Source organism: Epinephelus fuscoguttatus, linkage group LG16 (genome assembly GCF_011397635.1).
Source record: "Epinephelus fuscoguttatus linkage group LG16, E.fuscoguttatus.final_Chr_v1".
In the NCBI taxonomy this organism is placed as follows: Eukaryota; Metazoa; Chordata; class Actinopteri; order Perciformes; family Serranidae; genus Epinephelus; species Epinephelus fuscoguttatus.
In genome coordinates, this window is record NC_064767.1 from 16,511,141 (window position 1) to 16,537,397 (window position 26,257).

At 43.5% G+C, this 26,257-nt stretch overlaps 1 protein-coding gene across 4 annotated transcripts in view; it reads right to left on the reverse strand.

Moving 5' to 3' along the window:
- The window catches only part of ctbp2a (C-terminal binding protein 2a), a 90,240-nt gene that overhangs the window by 41,571 nt on the left and 22,412 nt on the right, over positions 1 to 26,257 (reverse strand). For 2 of the 4 annotated variants that reach the window (XM_049600545.1, XM_049600547.1), the window contains exon 2: positions 18,724 to 18,894. In XM_049600545.1, the coding sequence (XP_049456502.1) occupies positions 18,724 to 18,781 (58 nt within the window). In that variant the 5' untranslated portion in view covers positions 18,782 to 18,894. Of the gene's footprint in view, positions 1 to 3,528; positions 5,822 to 18,723; positions 18,895 to 26,257 lie in introns of those variants that run through there. The other 2 variants (XM_049600544.1, XM_049600543.1) reach the window with 2 other exon arrangements.

The following is a 26,257-nucleotide window of genomic DNA, read 5'->3' on the forward strand; positions in this document are numbered from 1 at the left end:
CCTTCCTTAATCCCTCACTCAGTGTAACAACTGCCCAAAGCTTTGACCTGGACCCCGTTAATACATAATCTGCCATCTCCAGAACAAATATGCCACAACCCTCCCCCATCACCATGCTAGGCCGGAGCAAGGAGGAAAAATTGCGGCTAGTGTGTCACGCAGAGAAGAACTGACCTGAGCTGGCATCAGGTCGCCTGGCTAGAGTCCACGGACGGAAGCCAACTCACTCCGCAGGCTGGAGGTGAAAGAGTGGAAGCCCCACAGTATCATATGCAGTGATTATGCCCGTGTGGGGGATGGGGAGGCCTAGTTAGTCATATAAAGGCGGGGTCTTGCTCAAGGGTATTCCACAAAGCATGTACTGAGGTGGGCGGGGGCATGCCATCTGTATTTACACAAGGGCTATTAGTTTAGAAAGAAATTCTCTATGGTTGTGGGTGCAACTCACTGCTATAACTAATGAATTGTCTGAGGTTGTCAGAATATCAGAGGGTATCATAAGCTCATAACTAATTGGATTTTAAGAATTGCAAAACGTGCTGCTGCTTTCACAACATAATGTGTCTACCTGACAAAATATCAATATTGTAACATGCATATACTTTCTTCCTTTGAAAATAGGCAAGAAAAGCCTCCTAATTTTTATTTATCCTACATGAAAAGAAGTGAATGAATGATGATTAATACTTTCCTCCAGATGCATTAGCTCAGCCAGCCATTTTGTTAAAAAAAAATGTAAATTTGCAGTGTTTTCTGACAATGGACCGACCCTTTAACCAGAAGCAAATCTGCCTACGATTACCACCAAAACCTGCGTTGCCTAGCAACATACAATTTAGGAATATGCTTTCAGAGCAGCTTTGCAGCAGTGTCCATTAACAGATGAAATTACCAAAGCAACAAATGTCAGCCACATGCAAATGAGGTCTACTACTGCTGAGTGTGTGTGTGTGCGCGTACTAACAATGTGATGTATGTGGCAGACTTGGAAGAAATCCTTTCTGAGGCATGTGTCCGTCTGCGCTAAGAGCAGCAGACTGTTTTGACAGCCAAGCAATGGGGATCTTTTAATATCTGCTCTCCTGGGCCTAAAAATCAGACGGACAATAACAAAACTGCCTCAGTTAAATCATTTGTTCCCTGTCTGCTTTGGCCCCCGTTAATGTCCATTTCAACCTACTGGCCATGTGCAGTAGTTCACAGAGACTCACTGAAAGCCAGGAGGCTGGTCTGAACAAAATGAGAATATCTGTGGATTAGTGCAGCAGTGGAAATGGAGGATCTGAAGGATTAACCCCCCCCCCCTCTCTTTTCTCATTACAACCTGCACAGAGAAAATGACACAGTCACACATTGGCCATCAGCACTGTAATTCGATTTTATCTGTCCAGTGATGCTGCTAGTCAGCCTCTGGTGAGCGGGTGTTGATGGAGAAATCAGCCCTTATTGCCCAAAATGTCTGAAATGTACTTTAATCAGGCCACGGGTGTGAAAAGAAGATAATTTTATGCAGCGGCATTCATTATGCTGAGTTAAAAGATTTAATCTGATATGGTATTCAGGTGATTACACAATAAGGAAGCGTTGACTGAATGCATTTCATTTCAAAGTGGGATCGAAAAATGAATTTGGGACACAAATCAAAATTCAATAAAATCTGCTGAAAAGAAATCAAGCATAAAATGAAAAGTCGCTGAAACTCTGCCTTTAACTCACCAGTTCAAATGTAAAGTGTGATCGCTGTGAGCAAATCTGTTCGAGAAGAAATAGAGGAAGCTAATTGCTATTTCATGCAGGTCAGTGGCACACCTTGACAGCAGCAGGACTGAAGGAAGGCGATGTAGCCCGAGTGGCTGCACTCTGATACACCCTTATTATCATAATGCAATAAGACATCCATGTTTACAACAACAGGAGCTTGGGGGCGGTGGGAAGATGGTGTGTGGCAGAGCAGAAAGGACTTCATCAAAACAGCTGCAGTTACAATGATACCACAGCTAAATAGCTACATACAACTAACACTGCCATCATAATTAAGCAACTTTATGAATGCTGGATAGCTGAGGCAGATTATAGGATTTTAAAAAGTAGCCTTTTGCTCACAAAGGGCATTACATGCAGCCAATAACAGCTAAATGGGGAAAAAATATCTTTGCAAGGGGACTTTGGCAAATGCAATCACACATATTGCACACCATCGCAAACTAACACACATGCACGCCAGCAGATTGTTAACACTGCTGCACACAATATCTGAATTTTCTGGTCAGGGAAGTCTTAATGTGAACTGTTCACACATGAATGCAGCGACTGACAGACTGTAACATGAAGACAGTGTGCAGTTGTTAAAATTTAAAAGGTATCAGAAAGGGTGCTGACAGCTGTTCCTCCCAAATCCTCCATATTGCGCCTCATCAATGCCATTTTGTGTTGTATTTAATGGGGCGATATGTCATTCTGACAAAAGAACTGCATGAGATTACTGAAATAATAAAAGGACTTCACACAAAGTATATGGAAGACTGACAAATCTGGCTCTCAGAGATAAGCAGACAAGAAAGCAGGATGGGAGTATCATTTTAGGATCGTGGCAAATGCAGAAACGAAAAGTAGGACAGGGAATGGACTGCCAGAATATCTAAGCAAAAGTTATCCTTTTGCGGTATTAATCATAATCCTGACAACAGTTTTGGAAAAGAGATAGGCAGCAAGCAATTTAGATTTCGCTCCGCTGGACTAGATAAGAAGAAAAGACACACCATTTATCTATTGTTGATGTAATGAGAACAAACACGGGACAGCAAACAAATGACAGCACTGACCAGAGAGATAAAATGATTTCAAAAAGTGCTCTATTAACATTCTCATTGTGTTTGGACTTTCTTAAGGTCAAGCATCATGCATCACACACCAGCAACCATATTAAGCTAAATAGATCTCACATATCCCTCAGCTGAATGATGGTTTCACAAACCAGACTACAAAAAGACACTTATTTGATGGAGATGGTATGCACATACCAACGATTCATCATGATGAAGGATGAAAATGCATTTCTAGTGCCTTCTTTTTTTCAAAGAAAAGACTCCAACCTAATTAGGGTTGGGGTATATTGGCGATCTATGACTGGCTGAGAACATCGCTGCACATTCTCCTACATGAATATATCTGCAATCACCGGTTGTTTGGCTATCAGTGGCAGGTTAGAAATTTTAACATACTGCCGTACCCTACACCTAATACTCAAGTTGTTGCTTTCAACATACTGAATCACTTTTAGAAATGTCAACCAAATTGTGATAGCATGATATGACTCTTAACAATGCTTTGTGGAGCTATTCAAAGCAATGTGAGGAACTGGAAATGGTGTCTTACATAAAGCATGCAAAAAATGAAGAGCTCTAGTACAAATCAACTTTCTTATCTGTTAAAAAATGTGCATCAGCCAAGAGAAAGCAACACCAAATGTTTCAAGAATTCAGACAAACAGCAGATAATGAGGATGAGAGCAGAAAAGGAAAGATTTACTTGTATCTGGAGACGCCATGGTGGACACGATGACTGGTGGACCTGTGCGTCGACTTAGCTTCTGGTTAGCAGCAAGGGCACCTTGACCTTGGCCAGGTGCACCCACGGGTACGAGGGCATTTTCCGGTACTGGCCCTCCACCCTTACGCATCATCTGAGGACTGGGGTGAGGGCTGTGCATGGGTGACAATGGCAATAAGTTCCTGTCCCTCTTCATCAGCTCCATGGGCACTGTGTAATTGGTAGAGTATGCTTTTGGTACCTGTTGTGGTGGCTGTTGTAAAGCTGGCATGGACACGGGCATCTGCTGTGGCATACCCGACATGGAGTGCATAGACCCTGGCATGGCAGGCATTGACCCGGTCATTTGCTGGGGCATTATCTGCATACCATGCATAGGCATCCCTGGCACTGTCACACCAGAGGAGTAGGCTGACATGGGTCTTGACTGAACAGGCATCAGTGCTCCAGCGTATGGCCCTGGGGAGCGAGGTGGTTGGCCTGGGTAGCCTCCAGAGGCTTCCAGGAGGTGCTGAGAGGGGGCACTGTTGGGTCTCCTACCCATTACTTCTCCCATCCTTGGGGAGATGGTCTGCATGGCCCCAGGGGTCTGCGGGTGTATAATTTGGGCTTCAACGCTCAAAGCTTGAGGAGGGTGCGCTGGATGGTGGTGCGGCTGCTGGTGGTAGATGTCTGAGCGATGGCTGAAGCTATTGGAGCGGCCTCGCATGGGTGTCTGAGGTTGGGAGGGTGCTGGCGTAGCCTCAACAGGCCGCTTGCAGTTGTGAACCAAGCGAGACAGCACACGGGCCTGGCCAAGGTTGGGAGCAACGGTGCGGACATCATTCTCCTCCATAACAGCCAGCATGCTGGTGGAGTCAAATCCCTGATGGGTAAGTGAGGAGATGGTGCTCTCTGAGAGGCCCTCATTTCGCAGCAGGGCAAGAAACTCAGGATCAACTGTCCTCTTGGGGTCCACAGGCAAAGGCGTCTGTGGAGCAGTGGGGGGAAGAGGAGTAGGAAGTGGAGTGACTGCAGGAGGAGGGACTGAAGTTTGGGCAGCCTGCACAAGGGCGGGTGCAGCTTGAGCGACTGGGGCAGGCTGCACAGGGGCAGGTGGAGGAGGAAGTGGAGCCGTCATAGAAAGGCTGGGGTCAGAGACAGGCATGGTAGGTGGAGGTGGCAGAGGCTGTTGCTGTTGCAGCTGCAACTGTTCCTGCTGAAGTTGCTGTTGCTGCAACTGCTGTTGCTGAAGTTGTTGCTGTTGTAACTGCTGCTGTTGAAGTTGTTGCTGCTGTATTTGTTGTTGCTGAAGTTGCTGTTGCTGTAGCTGCTGCTGTTGTATTTGTTGCTGTTGTAATTGTTGCTGCTGTATTTGTTGTTGCTGCTGTATTTGTTGCTGCTGTTGTAACTGCTGCTGTTGTTGGATGGTGTAGGGTGAAGCCGTTTCTTGCCTCATCATCATAGCTTGACTGGCAGGATCTACTACGAGACAGGTAGCAGCCTGCTGCCCATCCAGTGGGCGGCTATTAATATCACTATAGACTGACTGACCGGTCAGAGGTGGAGGCTCGCTGGCGTACCGAGGAGATGCATGCTCCATACTATAGTGAGCAGGAGATGGCTCTCTGGAGGGTATGCGCTGTTGGCCATCTGGTGTCATTTTGGCAGCAGTTACAGCACCAGGTTCCCTATAAGCCCGACTCAACTCGTGAGCGGTTGGAGGAGGGGGAGGAGGAGGTAGAGGCGATGAAGGTGCTTGAGGTCCTGCTCTCCCTCCCTGACCTTGATCCCACACAGCACGAGCCCCAGGTGCAATTCCGAAATGAGAGCCTGACCTACTCAGTGGATGAGGGTGGTGCGGCGGAGGCTGGTGTTCTGGCCGGTAAAAGCCCTCAGGTGGCCGCGGAGTCATGGCCGGGTCATGGGAATAGTAATCCTGATGTGAGATGGATCCTCGGTGAGCCATGGGCGCTCGTTCGTAGTGGTTCAGATCCGGCACAGAGCCCTTCCTAAGCCCCCGTGGGTCCTGCCGCTCTGCGTAAACCTGCCCGTACAGAGACTCTTGGTAGGAATACGGGTCGCGTTTCAAATCCAGGTCAGGAGGACGCACTCCTGGTGGAGGCTCGTACCAGCCTCCTCCCTCTGCGTATGACAGAGAGCTCCGCCGGCCGGCTACTCTTGCCTGCTGCTCGTACACACTCTCAGCCCTGTCCCACTGACCCTCATTCCCCCCTAGTGTGTCCCAACTGTGGGAGCGACCAAGACTCAACTGTTTGTTAGGGACAAGCATTGGCAAAAAAGAAAAAAAGCAGAGAAAGCTTCAATGGAGGGAAAAAAACACAAACACACAAAAAAAATCCGCCTGTAGCTGTGTTTGCAAAAGTTTCCTTTCAAGTGTTCAAGTACTTTAGCACCCAAAAAAAAAATGAACCAGAGAGGAGGACAACATGCAGAAAAGAAGATGACGCAGGGTCTACCGTTTCACCTGATATCAGGTTGTAGTATTCTAAGTCCGTACTATCAGGTGACTCCAAGGCAGTCCTTGAATAATTAATCTCTGGTCATGCTGGCTTGTTGTGCGCGAGGAAAGACGACACCACACACAAACACATCACACCAAACCACACATACACAGTACAAGGCAGAGGTAGCACAGCTACTCCATGGAGGACACGGCAGCAGGGTGCATGCTTGAGATGGCCACCAAACGTCGATAAAAAAAAAGGCAAAAAAAAAAAAAAAAAAAAAAATGAGAGAAGTGGATAGGTTGGGTTATAGGTTGGGATGGGCAGGGGCTTGTACTAATCCAATAGGGTTTATCTCTCCCTTCTCTGGGACATTTTACTCGCTCTGCCGATTGCTATGAGGGATTACATCTAAATAAAGCCTGTTTAATTCCACTTCCCACTGTGACGTCATGTGAGCCAGATACAAGCATATCTGGTGATGCCGATGATGATGACTTAGAGTCCACCCCCGAACCCCCTCACCCTCTCCTGAAGAGTCACCTACCTGAAGGTGTCGATGATGCACTGGCGTCAACAGGTTTCAGTTTTTAGTTTGCCACCGCGGGGAGGGGAGGCCAGGCAGGGCGCACGGCTTCATTGAATACAAATGAAATACAGTTCTCTGAGCTAAGTCCCATGTGCTGTCAGTAAACATCAAATCCACTCTGATTGGACACTAATCCTCCGGGCCCCATGCTTGCGGCAGAGCCACCACGCAACTGCTGCCCAACTCTGAAATGTCCTTGATGCCTTCGTGGCGCTCACTGTCACTGCCCCACTCTGCTCGATATGAGATCACTCAGACCTGCTGTTTGTACGTTAACTGGAGGACACTGAAAATGACATGGATTGCACAGAGATTGCAGAATACATAGCGAAACCCACCTGCAATCTTTGTCTGATTTGCCCTCACAATGACTGGTATTTCAAGCAAGGATCCTCTATATTATCAATATTACTGCCTGTCTTGTAGCTCACAGTGTTAAACACACAGAAAGTTATAATCTCAAAATACTTTTTTTTTTATATTACTACATGATTTCTTACCATATGCATCTTACTGTCAGTAAAATACAGCACCGTCCCCCTCTTTCCTAAAGCTCCTCTGATCTCCTTCACTTAGAGAAGCTCTGTAATCTGGATTTGCCCCTTTGCAGAGAAAAGTAAAATACTGGGGGAGTCGGATGTGTGTGTATCTATATGTGTGTGTCTCTGTGTGTGGAAGCGGGGGGGGAGGGTTCTTTTTGTCACAGCAGTTAATCCTACAACCTTTGCCTTACAAAAACACTACGCTCGTTGAGCCGCAATACATCAAGAACTCCCTCCACTTCATTCAAACACGCTGTGGTGAAAAAAGCTTTTTGCTCCAATGCTGCGGCATTGTATATTCTGTTTGGCCATGAGCCATACATGAAGATGTAATTGGTATACATTCATCATTTTGTCTAACCAAGGTGATGTTCAGTGTATGACTCTGGGGGTGTACCTGCCTACCTGGCTGCCTGCATGTCTCGCTTAATGTCACTGTGGCTGCAACTCGATCCCTTCTGCAGAGGATCCCTGTTTATTAATGCATGAAAACAGATGTAAGGTGAGGAAGTGTCCGTTTCCATCCAAATCTAATCTCGGAGCTCACCACAGCGAGGGGTGGCAATACATATTTTAGACCATGAGGAAACTCTTGTTAATACTGTCTCAGCATATTGAGGAAAGTTCCTGAATATCTTTACAGAGGGCCTGTGGAAACGGCGCAGGCATGTCCGTCGTCGACATGAATATCTCGTTTAATCACATTTGTGTAATTAGAGTAGGAAGAGATCAGAGAGGGAGCGGAGTATTCTGCTGTTTTCACAAGATGACAGGAAAAAGCTGATGACACTGGCTCCAAAACCAATTGCGGAGATGACTAGGAACCTTTTTTTTTCTTCTGGTAAGGTCAGAGGAACATTAGTCAGCTTGATGTAAAAAGGTAATTAAAATTGGAAGGAGAGGCAAGAGCGAGCCCTCGCGGGGATCTAAAACTGACTGTAAAGATGAATTATCAAATCAAAGCTGAGAGATGGAATAAAAAAATCATTTTTGAAGCCCATTTTGATTCATCCGGGTTTTGCTGTCATAAAGCCAATCAAATTTTACAGTCATTTCCAGTACAGGTGTCATTCATCACCTACTGTAAAAGGCACACAGTCTTATTCTGAGGTTTGTGAGATAGAAAGTATTATCTTAGATGTCAAAAAGCTGCTTTTCTTTATGTGCATATATGTGTCTGCTTGTCTGTCTCGCTCTCTCTTTGGACACAAAACTGACATATGTGGAATGTGTGGCAGCACTAGCATTGCTTGCATTGTAGCCTCACAGCAAGAAGATTCTCAGTTCGAATCCAGGGTGGGGGCCTGAACCCCAGGGTGGGGCAGCCCCTCTGTGCAGGGTCTGCATGTTCTCCCTGTGTCAGCATGGGTTTTCTCCGGGTACTCCGGTGTCCTCCCACAGTCCAAAGACATGCAGGTTAGCTTATTTGGTGACTCTAAATTGCCCGTGTGAATGGTTGTCTACCTCCATGTGTCTGCCCTGTGATAGTGTGGCAACCTGTCCAGGGTGTACCTCGCCTCTTGCCCAATGTCAGCTGGGATAGGCTCCAGCCCTTTGCTACATTATGCCTCACATTTGTTCATGACAAAGTCGCGTGGTTCAAATAACTGTCACGTTGTCTTGTGCTTGTGGTGGGTGCAGTTTGTAGGGCCTCCTGTCAACCCTGCAGCTTTGGCGGAGCTCTGTATTTGGCTTCCTGGCTTTGCAGCACTTCTGCCTCCTGTTTGAACCCAGCGCCCTTACCCAGATGCACTTTCAAGTACCGAAATTCAATTTAACGCGAGTAGTACTGATGTATTTTGGTTGGTAACCTTAAAAATATTGAGTTTGCTACCAAAACCTAGACTTCATGTATATTATTCCTAATTTAATAGCTTGTCCTGAAAGGTCTATTTCTGAGACATGAAAGAAGCTGCTTGCATTCAGGAGAAAATATTCAGAGCCAATACACACACACACACACACACACACACACACACACACACACACACACACACACACACACACACACACACACACACACACACACACAAACACACACACACCACACATCCATGTCAAGGGCAACAGCCTATAGAGTATATGTGATCCCCTGGCTTCTTTCCCCAACCCTCATCCACTCCTCTCATTACTTCTCCTTGCCTGGCTCTCAAGAGACTCTGGCTTTCAGTGCAGCAGATCACTCATCCCCATAAAGTCAACCTCAAACACAGAGACAGGGGCAGAGGTGTGTACTCGGGGTTTGCCGATCTAATCCTGACAGGAAAGTAAATCACAGAGTTCTGTTTGCCTCAAACTAAACAATGTGTGACTTTCAAATTTCTAATGTTCCTCCATTTGCCATACTTGCCAGACTGTGCACACAACGCCAGATTCACTGTAACAGAGGGATTTAGGAATTAAGCCGGGGATTTTAGAACAAATATAATACCACCCCAGCAGAAGCTTATAAAGACCTTACATTGAATAAGACTTGACTGGTGAAAAATTCGAGTAAAACTTATAGAAACCTCGAGTAAATGAGCCTCGAGTGAGGATGCAATTATGTAGTTCAGGGCTCTTTTAACGGCTAATAGATTTCAGAAAACTACTTTAGCTTGTTATAGTGTATAACTTTTTCTTTTACATCTTTCAATAGTAGAAAAAATTGCATTAAGCAGCCAGTAACAAGACGGACATGATGTATGACATTTAGATCTGTGGCTAATCTGTCACACAAGATGCTTGCCGTTGTTTAATAAACTCTCCACATCTCCCTGTCACTCAGCCCTCACAGCCGCTGCCTCCACATTAATATTGCAGCTCAGCCAGCAGAGGAGGGTCACTGTACGTGTATGAATGCGCTCATTGGTGCATGTTTTAACCATGTAAAATGTTTGCATGCTCTACCAAAAGTTGGAATCAGAGGGTTCACATGCAACAAGCCCGGTTTGAAATATGCTGTCACTCACTCCATCTATACACCCACTCACTCACTCAAACACACACACACACACACACACACACACACACAGATTCGGCTTGCATGATCCCAGATCCCTACTCAGCCTTTGACCCTGCTCTGCCTGTCTCCTGACGTGCAGCAGAGACAGCAGCGGCCGCGGTGCTTCGTTAATGTCCCTTTTCATTCACACACGCAATGCGCAGCTAAAGCCTTGGCCTCGCTCTGACGTGCATACATGAATAAAAATCACACGCTAACTCAAAGTGAATGCTGCTCTGCAACAGAAATAAAAACAACTGTCTCCCACAGTGTGACACGTCACGTACTCAAGGCATGATTTGAATGTTAAACACACATTGACTTATGCATGAGCGTGGGGCAGGAGGCACTAACTGGAAATGGGATTACAATGCCAGTACGGCTACAGAGAATAATGCTGTCAGATGAATTGTAATGCACACTTAACAGACATTATGTACGTGGCTGCTTTGTATGTGTTTCCAGTGGGATTATTTGTCTCTGAAAGCATCTCCATAGGGACTAAATGGACTGTAAAATGGAGGTCGATGGCAATGAAGCTAGTACTTATCTAAATGACAATCACATACTCGGTTAGTGTAACATGCTGAATTGACACACAGTTTATTTTCCATTTTGCTTGTATACATTCGCTACATAAACACGGCAGCAAAAGCCAACAAATTCTCCTGAGTTTCCTCTGTGTTATGGAGAGATCCCTTTACTCATAATCCAAGTCCTCCGGGCGCATCCTCTGCAACCCATCTTTCATCCAATCTGCAGCCCGATCCGGAGAAGCCACAGGTCATTAAAATACTTAGTTCCGTAGCTTTTGAAATTAGATTTTTCCAGGAACTCATTTCCAACTTTCAACAACCGCAAAGATACATGCCAGCGCAAACACAGGCAGAGGTTGAAACGTAAGAAAAAGGAAAACTGTACCCAAAAATTCAATTCAGGTGTGCACAAGAGACAGTCACACTCTAATGAAAATAATAACATGATGACACATGCTGGTGTGCTGCAAAGTATTACAAGAATTTCCTTCCAAAAACAACACTCTGCCATTTTTCTATCCGTTTCTTTCCCCCCCAGCTCTCCATGCCCCTCCCTGCCTCTCCACAAAGCCTATAAAGGGGTCGTGGGTTTTGGTGTGGAGCCTGGAACAAGCCCGAGGGGGGGTCAGACCCAGAGACCGCTCCGATGACTTCATACCAGCGCTGGATGCCAGAGCGTGGAGAGATGAGTGGGAGGGAGGGATGAAAGCAGAGAGGTGGATGCAGCGGAGGCCTGAGTCTGTGCTGAAAAGCTCTGGATATGAAGCCCCCCCCTCCCTCCTGCCCATGCAGGGGTGGATGACATCAGGACACCCCCTCCCTTTTCCTCCACAGCCTCCCTTGTCGTGCTCTCTGTTTAATATGAAGTGTTTTTGTTATAAAAAAGCTGGCAGGTCTCTTAAATGTGACAATATGAATAATTCAAGAGCAAAGTTTTATGGTATTTTAGCTCGATTGGCCGCATTATTTACTACTCACTGTTTAAACATCTCCTCCTGTTGTACACATGACAAAACAAGATGCATTATCAAGGATTAACATATTTATTGAACTGCCAAGTAAAACACTTGGACTCGCCATGACAAATTCCACTACCCCACCTTGTGGTGTTTGCGTCCAAGCACAGATTTACAACTTGTAAATCAACATTCAGGAACATGCTGTTACCGCGACCTAGTTCACGTCGCAGCGCCGCTCACATCCCATCTCTGCCCAGATCAGTCAGTTAGCTCTGGCTAAACGGCAATGGCAACGACTTGCGCTGCTGCCCAAGCCAATGCATGCTGGGTACACAGATGGAGCGGACAGAAGGAGACGCAGAGAGGGAGAGAGTTAGAGAGTGAGGGAGAGAAAAAGAGGGGAATGAGAGAGTATGGGAACTGATGCTCACAACAGATGTTTGCCACGGTTCCCTTATTGCAGTTACACTCTTCTTGGCACTTCATCAAACCCACAACAGAAGGAGCAGTTGTACCATATACGTTTTGAAAGCTGATATCTAAACTAAACAATGCTGTGAGGCTTGATAGAGAAATAAAGTCTAGTCATTTGTATAATTGGTGAAAACAGGCTTCACTGATGACTGGTTTGGTATAGTGTTTTTAGTGAGAATGAGTCACTACTGCTAACATCATAAAAAAATATATACACATTCATTAAGCTGCAACTGACACAGGTCTACCCGGACCCTTGGACCCAACAACAGACCCAGACGGTATGGGTCGATGCTTTATTATTAAGATCAATCAGGTCCAGGGGTCTCATTTATAAAACCGGCCTCGTTTTGTTCGTATGCTATTGTTATAAATGACACCCAAGGTCTGGTCCCACTCTCTGACCACGCGTCCTGGGTCTGTTTATCATTTTGTGCAATACCCAGGTGGATCCTAAGAACACCCGTGATCAGCCCTGATGAGAAATATGCATAAGCACCAGGTGTGTAACTTGCATCATGACTAGGCTGACTGAGGATCAGATTACAAGAGCCCAAGTAAGGTGTAAAACACATTAAGCAGCAGCACCAGAGAGTTGGAAGCAGAGCAGAGGAAAGATGGACAGCGAGTCGGGAAAATTAAGATGTGACAGCGCACATCACTCCAAATCATCGTTATTATATCGGCCATTAAAAATCCACTTTCAGTCAACCCCTAGTAAGATTGGTGAAAGCAACTTGTTGTATCCAACATGATAAATGGTTTTAGAAGACATGCAAAAACATCTGAGGCAAAAACAGGATGAGTATAAATATTTTTTTAAAATAACTGTCTCCAATCAGATCTCAGAACAAATTTCTTGGGTCCATTTGGGTTTGGCTTTGTCATTTCTACCCATGAAGACCTCTAGATGCAGTTAATGATTTCATTTTTTTGTTAATCCACCAATTAATTTCTAGACTTATAGATTCATCGTTTTGCCTATGAAATGTTATAAAATAGAGTAAAATACCCATTACATACCCAGAGTCCAATGGACAGGTTGGACTATCACAGGGCTGACACATAGAGACAGACAACCATCACCAATCACACTCACATTCACACCTACGGACAATTTAGAGTCACCAGTTAAAGGAAATGGCCACTTTAGAATGAAAAAACAGTATTTACTGACCCTCATGGCAACATGCGCGAGACTAGCTGATGGCTAGTGGAGGTGCTAGTTCTCGAGACTCGCGCAAGTTGCCATGTAAACACAGCGCTCATGCAGGGCAGGCTAACTGACCACGGTGAGAAATTATGCGATAAAAGAGTTTTCAAGTCAATTTTGCATGCTGCGGCTTCAGGGCACTTGGATGACGGACGAGCCGTTCTGACGTTTTTGAAATGCATTAGCTTTAGCTTTATTACATTTCCAAAATGTGGGTTCCATGCACTTCAAGTGTAGCTGTTATTCCGGCTAGCTGTTATCCTTCGATACCCCAAATGAGTTTTGTGGATTAAAAAACTACACTGGACTGGACTTCTTGTCGGCATGAGGGTCAGTAAGAACTGTCTGTATTTTCATTCTAAAGTGGCCATTTCCTTTAACCTGCATATCTTTGGACTGTGGGAGGAAGCTGGAGTACCCAGAGAAAACCCACGCTGACAAGAGGAGAATAGGCAAATTCCGCACAGAAGTTCAAACCCCCCCACCCCGATTTCGAACCAGGAACCCTCTTGCTGAGATCAGTTTAACTATAGTATAAGAAGAGCATCAAATATTGAAATCTGAGAAGCTGGAACCAGCTAATATTTGACATTTTTGCTTGAAAAATTCTTGTCTAATTATTTGATTGACCAAATAGTTGCTGAATAATTCTCTGTTGACTGGCTAATTGTTTCAGCTCTAAGTTTTTTATATAAAGTAAAACCTTTAGGGAAAAATAGCAGAGGGACATTTTCCCACAGCGAATGCCATCGTGTGTAATAAGAGAAGCTATTGTTTAAGTCGTCTTCTACCAACCAAATTGATCACAAGACATGATGCATGCAGATCTGGGTGGTTTAACCAGCTCGACTAAAACAATTTCCCGAGGAAAATCCTGATTTGATTAGCAATTAACTGTCAAAAGTAATTCATTGAGCAAAAAAGTCAAACATTCTCTGTGTCCAGCTTCTCAAGTAAGCTGCTTTTCTCTGTTTTGTAGCACTGTAATATGAATATCTTTGTGTTTTTGATTGTTGGTTGGACGAGACAGGAAATGTCAGGATGTCACCTTGGGCTTCCAGACTGAACAATTAACTGATTAATAGAAGAAATAACAGATAGGCAGGAATTGCAGCTCTAGTTTTGACCTTGCGTGTCCAATTTGAAAACCACAAAAATCCAACATGAAAGCAAAGGACAGTGAATCATATCAGATATCCTCAATGGTAAAACATCCACCGTTCCGGTGAAATCTACATTCCTGCACCGTGACTACTTTTGATGGGAGTAAACAGCCACACTTGATCAGCCATTTCGAATTCGATTTAGGCCACAGGCGCCGCTCAGTTAGCCACTCATCACAATGAGTAAAGATGTAATCAATGCACTCCGCTGTGAAACAAGTATTGGATTGACACACTTATCCTCAGAAGATAAATGAAGATTAGGGAAGCTTCTCTCGCCGTCTCGCCAAGTGCAACCCACGACAGCAACGCAATCACAATCACTCCATAACGTTCTTGTTTTTGTCAATACACACACGATGCGAACTTTGATTTCTATTTCACGCTTCAGTCCCAACACTCTGTTTATAGATAATAGTGGGTGGCTTTGACATTATGGTGCAGAACACCCCATGCCTCTGGTTTTGAAATACCCTTTTTATATGGTTGAGCAGATTTAACGCTACTGTGAAAACAGCGTGATTCACCACCCTCTGATCTTTTAACTTCCTCGATGTGAATCACCCTCCTCTACACATTTTTAAGAGCAGCTGTGGTGACTAACTGCACCAGGAAAAAAAAAAAAATCCCCCTCGTCTTTGGTATAGAATGACTTCATTGTTGATGAGCAGAGGAGACATGGACACACTGAAGATGTCTGTGGGACAAATGGAGCAGATCAGAAAATATTGTTATATGATGTTTAACATATTGCCTCCTCTGAGGAACTGTGTTTAAAAAAAAAAAAGAGGGAAAAAGTGTTTCCAAGCAAGCAGGGTCGGTGGTTTGGAGAGGTTTGAGATGCCACATGTGGCTCTCATTCTGAGGGTGGAAACAGACAGCATCACTGCTTCATTTCTGCTTCATTATATTGTGTTCCTCAGTCTCAATGGGATTTTCCTTCAACGTGAACAAAGAGGAATTTTGATACTTGATACTCTGTAGAGTTTTAATTGGAAGTAACTACGTATTACTAAGAAAATCCTCTGGTTACGCTTGAAGTACCACCGGAATGTCTGTGTTCTTTTACATAAGTAAAAAATCATTTGACATATTGCAAAGTGCTATGAAAACATGCTACATAGCCCTGCTCATGAAACTCACTCTATTGAGGATGTGAAAGAAATACTTCACCCCCTAAATGACCATTTGTATATCTATTACCCACTCACGTTGAGTCTATGAGGAAAACTTTGTTTTTGTTTACATGCATCCAACAAACAAAGAATCCAAAAATGGAGAAAATTCTTGATGAATTGAAAAATATCAGTTTACAAACAATCACACAACTTCTACAGTATATCCAAGTGTCATTTATCCAGTCATATACTCAGTGCTTCCCAAACAGACAGCCCTTTCCAACAGGAAACTGAACTGAAAGTGAAATTTCTCCATGTTCTCTTCAAAGCCAGACTCCATTGATAAAAACAGTAATTTTACCTCACTGAACACGGTGCTGGTCAACCGCTGCCTTGATCGGTAGTTTGTTTGTGTTATTGCGGGACTTTGGTGTATCTGAACTAACCTTTCAAAATACCAAAGTCACATGATAACACAAACAAACTAACTGATTGACACAGTGGTGGACCAGCAGCTCCTGTGTTCAGCAAGGTAAAATCACTGTTTTTGTCAATGGAGTCTGGCTTAGAAGAGAGCATAGTTTGGTTTTACTTTCTGTTCACTTCCCCGTCAGAAAGGGCTGTCTGGCAGAGGAGCACTGAGCATACAACTGGATAAATTAGACTTGGATTATACTGCACAAGGTGTGTGAGAGTTAGTAAATGAATGTTTTGATATAGATTTGCTGCTATCAAACGTGGTTTTCCATTCTTTTCTGGGTGAGTTAATTGCTATAGAAATGGTCATTTGGGGAGGTAAGAATTCCTTTGTGGTGATATTTCTAAAAATATTATATCATTGTTTATTTTAAGCCGTCTTCAGGGTGTCTATGGATATCAGACAGTTAACTTTTATGACTTTTAACCAAATTTTGGACAGATTTTTGGACAAATCATGTTTTCCTTATTTAAGCATTACAGGTAAGCATTGCAGGCAAGTAGTATATGTATGGCCCTGCAAAGGTAAGTGTTCTAGGAATATGGTTATTAGAGTGAGTTAAGTCAATGTACACTTTGCCAACAGGTAAGTGCAAGTATGATGTAAAATTGGATTTGTAGCATTAGAAATGTGGATTTTTTCATAGAACGACTTCACCCATTTTCACAAAAATAAATTAAAAAAGACCTCACAGATAAGGCATTATTGTTGTAACATCTAATTTAAGAAATTGTAAGACTCTTTAAGGACCTGTAGACACCCTGGTCTTTAACAAACACAATTTCCAATGAGCCAAAAACATTCACAGACTAAACGTTACTAGTTTGACAGACTGAGGCCAGTTGAGTGACGTGCTTTTGGAACTAACGGAGAGGAACAAACAGTGTAAACATCTTTTAGACAGCAGAGACAGCAAAGATCACGCTAGCAGAGAGCGTGGGTAGATATCATGGACAAGGGGGGAAAAGAGTCGTGCTTGTACAGTACGCTTGAACCGACTGTTGTCTGGCAATGTCTACAGGCAGTCGAAAGTGTTTATAGTTATATACAATGTACTGGGGCAGTTGTGGCTCAGGATGTAGAGCAGTCGTCCAACAATCACAGGGTTGGCGGTTTGATCCCTGGCTCCTCCTGTCCACATGTCAAACCCCAAGTTGCTCCCGAAGGGCAGGCCAGCGCCTTGCAAGGCAGACATTGGCGTGCGAGTGCGTGTCTGTGTATAGGTGAATAAGAGGCCAATTATAAAGTGCTTGTCCATTTACCATTTACCACACCAGAGCCTGAACGGTTACACTTAAAGGCACGGTGAGACGCCTGCAGTCATGGAGGGCAAGATGTGATAATTGTTCAAACTGGGGAACGATGCACACTTTTGGGCCGTCTCTACTCGAAGGCGTTTACACAAAATCTAACAAAAGTAGTTGTATGAAGAATTTTAAAAAGAAGACAGCTCTTTCCCTTCTTATTTTCTTCCAACACACCTGCAGAATTGCTGTGAAATGGGCGTAAATGTCAGAATGTCGGTTTTGAAAAGCTACAAATGTTGTCAGACAAAGCGCCTCTAATTCCAGCATTTGAAAGGTGTCGGGGAGGAGGTTTGACCATCCAACAAGCACTTCGTTTAAAGCATACTGACTCCTCTACAATGAAATTGTGTATGTTACCAGTGAAACAACAAAATGAATCCTTGTTTAACTTAATTAAAATCAAAATGCTGTTGTAGATTCTCATTTATCTTGAAGTACAGATAGTAACCTTCAGAAACATGTTTCACTTTTCATGAAAGCTGACAAAAGAAACCCTCAGTGAGAGTTTGAGAGTTTTAAAAGCTTGTGGAAAAGTGGCTAGCAGCTATATCCACACTACAAAAAGGAGAAGGCAAAAGAATAATCTTGCACTATACAGTACAGTATAGGCATTACTGGCATATGGGCGAAGGGTGAGTATGAGTTTGGATGTGCATACATATACTAAATAAACATTCAGGCATTCAGTGGCTCCTGTCAGTGGTTAAGTGAAAAAACGAGTAAGGAAAAAGGAAAGGAAAATCTCTTTGCTTTGTCTTTCACACACACACACACACACACACACACACACACACACACACACACACACAAATCAATCCAACTACCCGCTATAATCAATCCCAGGGCTCTGAGGAGTGCTTCACTTTATTACAAACTCTCCCTTCTTCATCTCTCCAGCAATCTGGAAACATCGAACTCAAGTCTCGTTCAGCCATCAACACAACCTCCTCTACACCCTCACACAAACGTACACACACACACATACACACACACACACACTCTTTCCTCCTAGACAGCCTTCGAAGCTGAAGTTTGGAGCCTCGTCGGGTCCCAAAGCTCCCTTTTGACACACACAAACACACTTATGCAAACGATCCCGCTGGCTTTTCACTGAATTTGTAGCAGCAGCCTGAAAGGCTTAAATACTGGTGGAAACTTGATTTCCATATAACAGTGGAGGGAATCTTTTTTTATAGCTTCAACATAAACCTGTGAAACTAATACTCAAAGTTACATGTACGCACACAAAGACACAAGCATCCCACAACCTAAATCAATTTCAAGTGACCTGCGAGTGTGTGGTCAGCATCTCAAACTCACATGTACGTAAAGAAGCAGAAAGAAAAAAGGGAGTGAAAGTCTCACCCTCGCAGATCTTGTCAAGTCGCTGGCGTTTCACTTTATGTTTGTCGATCAGAGCCATCCCGTCACAGCCTCAGATGTTCTCTCCTCTCTGGATTGTTGTATCCACCTCTCTCCTCCGTAAAGTCTCAAATGCTCCGATCCTCCAGATGTTAGCTAGCAGGTGTTTTAAACCTGAAATCCAAGAAAGCAGGGACTAAGATTATTCTCTTTTAAGATTATTCTTAAAAGCCATTGCGACAGTGGGATATATTCACTGCAAATAGCAACTTTTTATTTCTTAGATTTTAGGTTATTTATCTACCTATTATTCTTTTGCAAGGGACTATTATGTAGTGTACAACATGTATCATGTTGCCATTTGATGCATTGCATCTGATGTTGTTGTAGGTCATTGGCTGCATCCGAAATGATTCACTCATTCATCACTAGAGATGTACCGATACCACTTTTTCCTTCCCTATACCGATTCCAATCCCTGAACCTTAGGTATCTGCCAATACCGAGTACCGATCCAATATCAGCGCGTAAAATAAAAATGGATGGGTAATGAATTGTTGTATGTCTCAACTTCTTTTCCTTTTTATTATTATGATCCAGTGTTGACACAGATCAAGACACAGGTTAAAGTGCAGCCACACAATTTGGTAAAAAAGACATTTTAAAGGCTACAGTAGAATGCTTTTAAACTCCGCTCCGTTTCCGTTTTGTTTGCCTGTAGCGTGCGTATGCGTAGTGACGTGAGGCATTACGTGGTATCGGATTGGTCATAGGCTGTACTCGCCGATACCTGATACCGCATTTTAGGCAGTATTGGAGGCATTTCCAATACTGGTATCGGTATCGGTACAACTCTATTCACCACTCCTTGCTCACTATGTGGGGAGTTCTATGTAGAGTACTATATATTGAGTAGTGAGTGATTTTGGACACAGCCAATGACTTACAACAACATACATCAAACAGGACAGGGCACATTTTACTAGTATTTTGCGATCCTGGAATTTCTAACTTTGATGCAATACTTTGGAAAATATTGATGTTTGATATTATGTGGAAAAATTGACAATAAAGGTGTAAAAAAAATCAAATTTTAAAATTAAAAGATAAATATAACAAGGCAAAAACATGACAATGACTAATATTTGGGGGGTTAATAGCAGAGAACAACAAAATGACTGTTGTAAACATTAACAACAAGACAGAGCTCAAAGGTGCACTTGGTTCCAGTGTATCCATACTGCAGAAAATTAGTACTGTTTCAAATATTTCCGATTGATACACCGATATGTTTTTGACAACACTTAATTATGCCAAGTTATGCACAGCGGTACATCGTATAAAAGAGGCTTACATTGTGCAGATTTCAAGAGAGAGTCTGCACAGTGCAAAAAGAAATAAACTGTCAGTGGTTACAGGGTTGGGTAACTTTTATCTTAGAGCAGTTTCTAATCATGTGGTAGAGTAGTCCGACCAGTTGTGTCTCTAACAGACATGCTTTTCAGTGTCACGCTCATTAAGAAGATGAGGAAGTTTGATAACAGTCAGTCACTTAACACATACTAATCATGATTTCCTGGTTTCCTGAAAGTGCATCACAAGAAGAAAAAAGAATTGACATCTGACAGCAATAAGACACAGTTATTTTGTCTCAAACACTCATCAGTCAGCGGGCCAAATAGTGTGCTGGGTGGCCCAATGACTATTTTCTATTTCAATATGAGAATAAATTGATACAAAATGAGATTTTTTTGTGCACTTTCTATGTAAATAAGGTGACAGAGTGCATAAAAAGCATCAAAATAGAGCTTGTTTATCAGAAAGAGTGCCAGAGGAAGATTCCCCAAAACCCAGACAACCCAAAATGTCCTAGAAACGCCCCTGTGTGGAGCTGGTGCAGGACAGCAAATGTCAAAAGGTTAAAACACGGCAATTAATTTATGATATATACTGGCAATTATCATTAATGTTTGTCTATTGAGTGGACCCTGGTCTTGTGTTATTTCGTGGCCCCCAGGCAAAGCAAGTTGAGTACCCTTGCCTTAGCAGCATCACCAAACTGCCCTGCAAGAAATCAGCCATCTGCCTTGCAGAGACTCAACTCTCCACTAGAGGGAGCCTGATCTCGGCGAGCACTATTCATCTAATTTAATTCAGAAATGTCACTTCTGCAACCAGAGCCCCCAAACTGAGTGGAACACACAGCAACAAGGCAGACAAACACAGAGTGAGTGAGTAAATGAGGCGTTTTACCAATCATTTATGTTCAGTGACTGATGCTCCTCTAAAGAGCAATCTTCTAATTGGTTCCTGCTGGAGCCTGAGGGACACGGCACAGTTTTTTTTTCTCTCAGTGGGGGAAAAGGCAGGCAGACAGAGATAGACAGAGGAAGGCACAAAAAGACACACACACACAAGATGACAAGCAGAAATGTAAGCTCGCGCACACACACACACACATATACACTCTCAGGGCAGCGAGTCACACAGAGGAATGTGGGTCAGTTAGTCAGCAGACGGGAGGCGGTTGTATCAGCAGAATAAAGACATAAAAGGGGGTTGGTGGGAGGGAGAGGAAAGCACTAGAAAAACATCATCTAACAGGATGAGTACAGTGTGACACCATCCTCCTCCGACATTTAACTGTATCTTTTTCAGCACTTTTGCATTTATAACCCTACCTCTGTTTATTTCCATATTCGCCTCTGGGCCCAATCCTAGAGTGCTGCACTTTGGAACAGCTCTTTCCTGACTTATATGATGCACTGTAACTGCAGATATAACTGTCACGTTTTGGCGGGTTGGAGGGCAAGCTAAGCAACGCGGCTGAATTATGAACTGATGATGCATTTTTGTTTGGCCAGCTGCTGGGGCAGGAGGTGGTGCTCCGCAGCTTAGTGAATTTAAAAAGTTTGTAGGTGTAGGTGTTAAATTTCTCCTGCATTCAACACACCGCGAGCTCCCATCTGTCTCTTGACACTGACTGCTTTCTTCAACCAAAAAACACATTTCGGCTTGCTTCACCAGTCAGCCCCGCTTCAGCTTCCCTCCTCCACAAGGTAAGCCTTCCTGCCAAAGAGCTGAAGACCCACATGTGAGAGGAGAGGAGAAGTAATTGAGCAAGAGGGAAGGCAGGAAACAGTCAGTCAGAGGCGGGGGAGTCACACCACCTTGGCTATGAATAGACTGGAGGAGACATGCATGGGCATCTTCTACTCTGTGCTGCATGAGCGGCAACACTACAGGTCACGGGTGCATCTGGCCATTTCATCATTATAAAGTCTTCTGATATAGACTTCACTTCACTGACAGCTGCCTCAGTGGAATAAGAGTGAGATATATATATATATATAGGCTGCTGTAGTGCAAAACAACTACTCAAAATCATGATGTCCAATAACAAGTGGTGGTTATAAGATATCAGGATGGGAATTAAATCATGCTTTCACAAAACAACACTGTGCAATCCAGTAAAACTAGATTTTTACAGTAATTTTTGCAGAAACTGCGTCCAAAATCAGCTCTCTCTTCATCTGTTCAGTTCATTTCAGTGTAAAGCAATGACTTCAGTTAGATATACTGCAGGTCAAGGCAATGATTCAGAGGTGTAAGACTTTTACATGTAAATAAATGTCTGTTACATTTAAGGCCTTGACAAACAAGTTCACAAAGTGCTGATAAAGCCTGTCGCCGCCAGGGAAAGCTCTCTGGATTTAGCAGTATAGCAGACTTTTGGTGTCTGTGCAGCATTCTCAATCTCAGCTCATCAAATAGTGAGGCTTGGTCAGTGGCCCTACATGTCAAACTATAACGCTCTAGGTGCCTCTCCAGCATCAGAGTTGGATACTCAGGGACAGCATGTCAATTTATACTCATTACACGCATTATATTTTCTTAATTGTATCTTCCGTTTTCACGGGAAATGTACAGTTTCCACTCATTAAATGCGTACTGTCTCTTTTCAAAATGAAGTTGGACGATAGGTAAAACATTTCAGCTTTAGGTTCACTTCCTTAGCTTTATTCAACGACATTATGTGGTTAGGTTTACAAAAAAACCCATCATGGTTTGGCTTAAAATAAATACGTCTGTTACTAAGCTAATGTAGTGACCTGACATATGTCACTACATCATTATTTAAATGGTAAATGGACTGCACTTATATAGCACCTTCCTATTCTTCAAACCACTCAAAGTGCTTTTACACTACATGTCACATTCACCTATTCACACACACAGTCACACACTGGTGGCCAAGGCTACCACACATGGTGAAAATCTTCCGATAAATGGATGACCTGCTCTACCACTGAGCCACAGCCACCCCAAGTAAAATAATGCAATTGGCCTGGGAACTGCCCATTGGTCTGACATCCCATTGTTCTGACCATATTAAACTCATTGTTCCGAAGTCCCATTGTTCCGAAATCATCATGATGCCCTGTGGTTAAGGTCTGGTTAGGTTTAGGCACAAAAACCACTTGGTTAGGGTCAGGAAAAGATCATGGTGTGGGTTAAAATGAAAAAGAAAGTGACAAACACATAAGCTGTGAGCCTGCTTTGCCTCAAGCCTTTCCCAGCTCACCCAGAGCCGGTCGCAGCGCACCATCAAGGCAGAAATACACCCGCCGGGAGCCGTTCAGCACCGCCGACCGTCGGACTAATGTGATGTCGGACCAATGGGCTGTCGGACCAATGACATGGACCCATTGGCCTTTGGTTTCACACGAGAAACAAACAGCAGTCTCCCGGGTGAAAGTCCGGAATTTGTCTAACCCATCCACCTCCTGCCTGCCCTATGCAGACCTTCTTATACGACAGCACTTGCTCAGAGTGTCACAAAATGCAGCCGCCCGGCATGTCTCATACAGCTGCTAATGGGTGCACCTGTGTGTTGGTATCTGACATAATAGGGTTGCAACAATATGAGGTTTTCACAGTATGGTAACTGTCACAGCAAATATCCTGGTATCACCGTATAAGGTTTTACACAATCATTATTATTTCAGTTACAGTGACCCTCAAAGGAATGACAACATAAGGTTTTTTTTTTCCTTTGGTTGATCAAACGCTTTACTGTACTGTAGAATTAAAATGTGAATTTTTTTTGTGTGAAAAGTTTCCCTTTTGAAAATAACAAAAATAAAGGCAATACTCTCTGTCTGGTTGCATTCATTTAAATACCGCAGATAAACAAATGCACACAGTTTGATGACTGTGAATTTTCATACCACTGTATACCTTGAAACCGATATACAGCTACAACCCTACAGCGAGGGCCACTGACCATGCCTTGATATTTGACGAGTTGGGAGTAAGACCAGGTTGGTCTGTGGCGACTTCTTGATGCGCTTTACATCAACCAGCCAGAGCTAAAGTGGGCAGCGAGAGAGGAAAGACCAGCGGAGAAAATCCCAAGAAGCGTCCAAGAAAAGTTTAAGGAGTGGATGCTCCAAATATAAAAAGAAACTTGACATTCACAGGAAGGATTAAAGTAAAAAAAAAAAAAAAAAAGACTTGAAGAGAGCACTCCTGGTGGCGGGGGAGATGCAGCGAGCTCACCTTTACTGTATACGTCAATAGCAAGCGTTGACAGTGTTTGTGTGATTACTCTCACTGCCAGAGGGAGGAGACAAAAGTTTCGCGATCCAGCTTCAAGTTATCTTTTTAAGCACACTTAGTGGAACTGAATTGCGATGACAGTGGAGTCCAAATTATCATAATGTATCGTGAAGTTTTGTTTATGATATGAAATAATGCATAAAACACAGTTACTTCCACTGCACATCAATTTGATAACTGATACTTGATTTGACAAATTAGGATAATAGTGTTGGTAATATCAGCATAATGATTTTGACCTTATCACCCTGTAATGAAGAGCGCACATTTTGTTGGCCACATGTAACTCAGGTCTGCGTGTTTAGTATCGATTATCTGGTGAAGCATAGTGAAAATATCAATAAACAAACTCAGGATCAGATCTGTAACCTTCAACGCCTGGAATCATTTCATCATTTCTCTTCTCACTGGTGGTCTCAGCCGAAGAGATGGCAGAACCCGCCAGCTCAGAAGAACGGCCTGCTCAGCAGTTTGAGAGCTACATTTGACCAAAAACCCAAATCTGTGGTATACATGACTTCATTTCCATAAATTAATTCCAGAGTTTTGACTCATGTGAGAAGGAGATCCACTCCATTTCCAGAGAGAAAAGAAAAAAAGTCGACTCCACTAAGCGGGTTGAAAAGTCAACAGCAACTTTGAGAAGAGCTCTCAGCCAGAGGAGTGGCGGAGAGGAAGTACAGTTATCCTGCAGCCCTTAGCGCCGTCGCTGCTGGATTGTTACTTGACTAAGTGCTGTTATGTAACTTAACAATAAGGGGATTGACCTGAGAGAAAATACGTGCTTAGTGCTGGAGGAGAGGAAGACAAAGAGGAGAAAGTCACACACTCAAACACACATGCAAACAACAGAAACACACAACTCCAGGGATTGTCTGGCTCACTGTAGCAAGGGGGCAGGCACTTTGCTCAACACGCACACACTCAGTGTTGTGTTACTTGTGGCTGGGTAGTCGTGTTCACAGGTTCCCTGACAAGTCTGTGAATGTTACCAAGTCTCATCGTGACCAAAGTAACTGTCGTCTGATCTGACGAATGTTTCAAACTTCACAATATTCTTGATAACAGGAAGTTTTGTCTTGTGTTTGATGCACCAGGATTTTGACTTTGTGGGCTGAGAACAACACACATCATAACAAGTTATAAAATTCTGACTTTTACAAGCTACAGTAGGATTTATGACAAAGACATCTAACATTCACATCACACCATTTCTGCAACACAGCCAATCCACAAATGTTTTGTAATTACATCTTACCTTTCTACTTAGATGCATTTCATGCACTGTTGGACTCTGTGAGTGCAACTTGAAGCATGCCATAATATACAGCATACTGTGTATCTAGAGTAGTGTACTAAATTTTCATTTGTTCTGCACAGCATATCCCAATGACGTTCTTAAAGATATACTATGCAAACATTTCGACTCATAAAGAAGTAATCCCTCTCAATCATCACCCATAACCCACTAGACGTGTGGTGGTGTACTTTCCTGCAGAGTCTCTGCCCGTATTTTCTTATTTTCTGTGCTCAGGACGTTCATGGGCATGTACCCCAACCCCCCTCAGATGAGGTCGGGGATTTAGGTAGTGACCACGTGGCATACCGTAAGCAGCAGGCATCAAAGAGACAAAAGAAAAGGCAAATACAGCAAGGTGAAACCCCAACAAGTATGAATCTGGGGTTGGCTTTTACTTTCACTTCGACTTGTGAGCTTGTTTACAGTAACCAAAATCCTACATAGGACACCTTAAAATAAAAATATGGTGAGGCAAAACACCAAACTGACAAAACTCGCTCCACGCTCCAAGTGAATCTTGGAGTGGCTTTCACTTACACTGTTAGGGAGCGATCACACCAAGATGAAACACTAGAAATGCGACACCAGTAAAACCAATATTTTCCTATGATACTG